At 59.4% G+C, this 5,000-nt stretch overlaps 1 protein-coding gene across 1 annotated transcript in view; it reads left to right on the top strand.

The window, feature by feature from the left end:
• Nucleotides 1–5,000, top strand: part of LOC122247204 (uncharacterized) — a 60,686-nt gene that overhangs the window by 49,963 nt on the left and 5,723 nt on the right. The window contains exon 2 of the mRNA XM_086549513.1: nucleotides 303–4,108. Within this exon, the coding sequence (XP_086405639.1) occupies nucleotides 456–4,108 (3,653 nt within the window). The 5' untranslated portion in view covers nucleotides 303–455. The remainder of the gene's footprint in view (nucleotides 1–302; nucleotides 4,109–5,000) is intronic.

The following is a 5,000-nucleotide window of genomic DNA, read 5'->3' as shown; positions in this document are numbered from 1 at the left end:
TGCCAACGAAATCATGATTTCAGAAATGTACTTCAGAGATAACCGTGAAGTTATCGCTGTTGTTGCCTGAAATTAGGGAATGAGAGAAGGATTATTCGCACCGAATAAAGCTCGGTGTGGAGACTAAGGTAATGAGTTTAATCACGGCGGTAAACCAACAAACTAAGGCGGGTAAGATCTGCTAACCTAAAGCCTCAGTCTTGTAATGTTGCGGATTAGGGGGTAATCCCCCTAAATCTAACCCCTTTTCTGGTGTAATCCGGGTCACATTTCGCGACGGCTAATTCCGTCTTGTGTTGCAGATGAGGCCGGAGAGCTGCGTCGCTAGCGGCAGCTGTTGATCCCGACGACCCGCGAGCCCCGACCACGAGCCAGCGCCCCCCGCCGCCCGCACTCGCCGCAGGGGAGGCTCATGACAGGGCGGGGCATGACAGTGGTCGTGCGTTGCTGACATCATGCCAGACAGTGCCGGAGTATCGGGCCCGTGCCACCACGCCCCCGAGGAGGCCTTCCTAGGGGCGGACCGCACGCGGGGGCTCGGCCAGGACTCGTGGATGGACGAGCGCGGCGACGGGGACGGCTCCGCGGGGGAGCGCCTGGTGCACACTGCCTCCACGCAGGTGCTCACGACGCAGGTGCACGCCACGCAGGTGCACACCACGCGCGTGCACGGAGAGCACCGGCAGTTTGTGACCGTGGTTGCAGTAGACAAGGGCGGGGAGGAGGCGCCCTCCCCCCCACGCCCGGACGACCTGACGACCTGCCATGCTTCGTGGGGCGCGACGCAGCCGGTCGCCCCGCAGCCCGCGCCGCGAGGCTTCGTCACGGTGGTGGCGGTGGGGAGCAGCAGCGACACCGCCAGCCTGCGCCTCCACCAGAGCGACGACGGCGCCATCGACGCCCATCTGAACGTGCGCCTGGCGCCGCCCGACGCCGCCCACGCCGACTATGTTAACCAGGAGATGATCGAGCGCGAGCTGGACGGGCGGGAACGGCAGTCGCGGGCCGCGGCGGGCGAGGGCGCCGCCCTCTCGATGGTGCCGGATCAGGTGGTGGTGTACCGCCTGCCGGGGGAGCGGCTGGGCCTCGGCCTCAAGTTCGACGGCGGGATGGGCGCGCGGGAGTGCGTGCGCAGGCTCTTCATTCAGAGCGTCGCCCCCGACTCGCCGGCAGCGCGCGCGGCGGTGCCCTGGGGCGAGCTGCAGCCCGGCGACCAGATCCTCAACATCGAGGGCAACCCGGTGTCGTCCATGACCAGGGTGCAGTGCGTGTCGTTCCTCAAGGACGCCGCCATGAAGATCACCATCGGCGTGCTGAAGGGCCGCGGCCACCTCCCGGAGTTCGAAAACTTAAATTCGGAGGCAAATTTCGCATGCAGGAAGGAGGACGAAGGGGAAGAAGCGGAGGACGACGATGACTCGGCTCATCCTCCGCCACTCATCGTCGGGGAGATGAGGAAGCGCGTGCCTCCTCCCCCTCTCCCCCCCAGGTCTCGCCCGAGGAAGTCCCCCGCTCGCCCCCCGAAGGAGGCGCCCCCAGTGCCTCCTCCTCCAAGCGGATTCCAAGATCTGGAGGGCGGGAGGCTGGCGGCGAAGCATTCCCGCGTGGTCTACGAAGGCCCGGACGACCCTGAGGAGAAGGACCAGGCCCTGCAGGGGTGGCGGGATGTCATCCTCTCCCAGCGGAGGCGTCCCGGGGATTTAGAGGAACTACTGGAAGACTTGGAATTCAGCATCCCCGTGACGTGGGACACCAGAAGACTCAAGGAGTCTGTAGACGGGGACATGCCCCCCCGTCCCGCCTTCTATCTGGATCTGGTCGGCGAGGAGGACGCGGTGGGGCCCTGCGAGAGCGAGAGCGACGAGACGAACAGCTCCGTGTCGACTGTGATCGACCGCCTCTCCTTGTCTTCCTCGACGACTGTCTCGAGAAATTCCTCGTTCAACACGCCAGCCGACGTCTCCAGATTCGATTTGGCGCGAGCGCTGAGCCCCTTCGAGCAGCTGGAGAAAGAGCTGGAGACTGAGAACCGGCCGGAGCCTCAACAACAGCAGCCCGTGGCGCCCACCACAGCCCCTCGTGACGAAACCGTGTCGGCCCCGCCCATCGACCGGACCACCAAACCTGCCTCCGCTGCAGCAGAGGCACCCTCCACGCCCGAGCTTCAAGGTGCATCTGAGACGAAAGAGAAGACGTCGACGCCACCGCAGAAGAGCAAGCTGCGGCCGTCCATCAAGGCGTTCTCGTTCAGCCTGAAGGGCCGTCCGTTCTCGTGGCACCAAGGAAAGACCAGTTCCGAGCGGGACAACCGAGCGGCCGGACGCAGCGAGCCGTTCCTGTCCCTCAAGAGGTCGGGAAAACGCCCAGCACCTCCTCCACCCCCGCGCTCCGTCGATTCAGGGAGCTCCGCCACCGCCAGCTCTCCCGTCGTGTCCGCCAGCAGCTCCCCGGAGGCGGCTTCCAAAGATCCCCAGTCGGAGGAAGAAGACAGCGACGACGAACTTGACTCTGACTCCGACGATTCCGACAACTACATCGACCTCGTCGCCGAGGCCGCCAACCAGGGCACCGACGACGAGCCCGACGCGCCGTTCAGCATTTCGTGCGACAAGAGGGAGACCATCAAGAGAGCCTCGTCAGACGCCTCTGCCGCCGCGCAGACGACGGAGCCAAACCTCTCGCCGGAGTACCTCTTGATTCTGGATTCTCCCGCAGGCGATGACGTCCTTGACGAATTCCCCGACGATTCGTCTCCGACCGTTGTGAAGGGCACCGCCGAGGACGTCAGCGAGGGAGAGAAATCCCCAATATGTGAAGCCAAAAATGAAATGTGCAAATCTCAAGAACAAGACTACATTGAACTGATCTCCTTATCACCTCAGGGCCAAGTGAAGTTAGTCGGGGATTTAGGTGTAAGCGAAGTGTTGCGGGTGCGAGGAACGCCTCATACATCAGCGACGTCGGAAGGGGCGAGTGACGTCGATGGTGATTATCTCAAGGAAGTTCGCGGTTCTGGGATCTCAGGGGAGACTCGAACGCAAGAGTCGGGCGAGGGGGAGCAAGACACTTGTGACTCAAAAGTCTCATTAACTCAGAGAGAAAGTGTTGACACAGCGCTAAGCAGCAACGTTGGGGCGCAGTCAGTGTCGTCAAAAAGTGAAGAGAACATTAAGCATCATAAGAGTGAAATGGATGCAACAGCGAGTGAAACCTCTTTAGGGCAGGGAAGTGCAAAGCCTGCTTCCCAAGTGACGGCGGTCAAGGAAGTGGGAGTGAGTGAAGTGGCGGCGGGCGCGGGAGGGTCGAAAGGGAGCGCCGCGAAAATCGAGACGGAGGAGAGCGAAAAGGGGGAAGGGTCTTTCGGAGGAGAAGAGGTGGTGCCAAGCGACATGCAGGACAGCCTAGGGACGACGGAGACCATCTATGAGCTCGAGGACGACGATGGCTACAGCTACGTGACCGACAACGGGTCCGAGTTGTCCGGGTGCTCCTCCGAGGGCTTCCTCACCTGCTCGTCGCCGAGGGTGACCACGTCGGAGCTCCCCTCGAGCGACGGCCCGCCCTCAGAGCTGAGCGAGGACGACGACGCAGGACTCTACGAGGACCTGTACACCGACTGCTACGCTGTGGAGGACGCCCTCGAGGCCGCAAGGGCTATGACTCCCAGCCTCGGCAGGAGCCTCATGCCGGAGAGTCGGATGCTGCCGAGCGTCCCCGAGGAGGAGAGCGGCGAGCAGGACTCCCCCAGCGAAGACCCCGACTCCCTCTACGACGACGTTGCAAGCGAAATCAAGGACGACGATCACAAGGGCGTCGACCCGCAAAGCGTTAGCGAAGAAATGGGCGCGCTGACCGAAGCAGCGAGCGGGGAGGGTCAGGTCGGCGACCGAGCGAGACCGAGTAAAACCATCACGCAGTGCTTCAAGGCCAAGCGCCTCCGACAGGACCTGAGTGACATCATCAGGAAAGAACTGCGACTCGAAGGGGACGTGTCCGTGGAGGTGGAGGAGGAGGAGGAGGTGGAGTCCCTAGTGGAGTGCGACAACGAGGAAGAGCTCCTCCTCGTCATGAGAGCTCTACGTCAAGATCAGCCCGGCGACCAGCTCAGGTAAGTCACCCCGACCCAATCTAGTTCTCGTTTTGATCGTTTTTGAAATCAATTCTTATTTCCGATCGCTTCTTTGACTTATATTCGGCGAAAGTAGTTTATTTACTATATATTACGTTCAGGCCGTTTTTGTCTATATGTTACCCTATATATATATATATCAAATGCCTTTGTTCTTGTGTACGTAGCATTTAGAAGAAAAAAAATACTAGTTTTGCTTTGTTCAAATCGTTTCTTAGAATTAAGAACTTTCTGGCGTTATATGTTAGTGCTCATGCGTCGCATTTTGTAAAGGAAGAATTACGAAAGAGTTTCCACGTTCACACTCCTTTCGGGGGAATTATGTAACTCGGCGGGGGAGCGCCTGGTGCACACTGCCTTTATATAAGAGGAGAAAAAAGGGGGGAGAGAAAGAGAGGAGAAAGAAAGGGGGAGGGAAAGAGGAGAAAGAAAGGGGGGAGGGAAAGAGAGGAGAAAGAAAGGGGGAGGGAAAGAGAGGAGAAAGGACGGAGGGAAAGAGAGGAGAAATAAAAGGGGGAGGGAAAGAGAGGAGAATGAAAGAGGGAGGGAAAGAAACCAGAAAGGGGAAAAAGAAAAAAAAAGAGAAGAGGAGAAAGCAGAAAGGGCAAGAGGAAGGAAAAAGGGGAGAGCGGGAGAGAAATGAGAAGGAAGGGAAGAGGGGAAAGACAGAAAGGGCAAGAGGAAGGAAAAAGGGGAGAGCGGGAGAGAAATGAGAAGGAAGGGAAGAGGGGAAAGAGAGGCGAGAGTAGAAGGGAAAAAGAGGAGAAGGGGAGAGAGGAAGGAAAAAGATGAGAGAGAAAAGGGAGAGAGAAATAAAGCACAAGACCGAGGCGCATCTGGCATGGTTTGGATTAGACTTGGATGTATTTTC

Source organism: Penaeus japonicus, unplaced genomic scaffold (genome assembly GCF_977035675.1).
Source record: "Penaeus japonicus unplaced genomic scaffold, GWHDUDI00000001_assembly GWHDUDI00000022, whole genome shotgun sequence".
NCBI lineage: Eukaryota > Metazoa > Arthropoda > Malacostraca > Decapoda > Penaeidae > Penaeus > Penaeus japonicus.
Note: the sequence above shows the minus strand (reverse complement) of the source record. Positions and strands in the feature narration are given on the sequence as shown.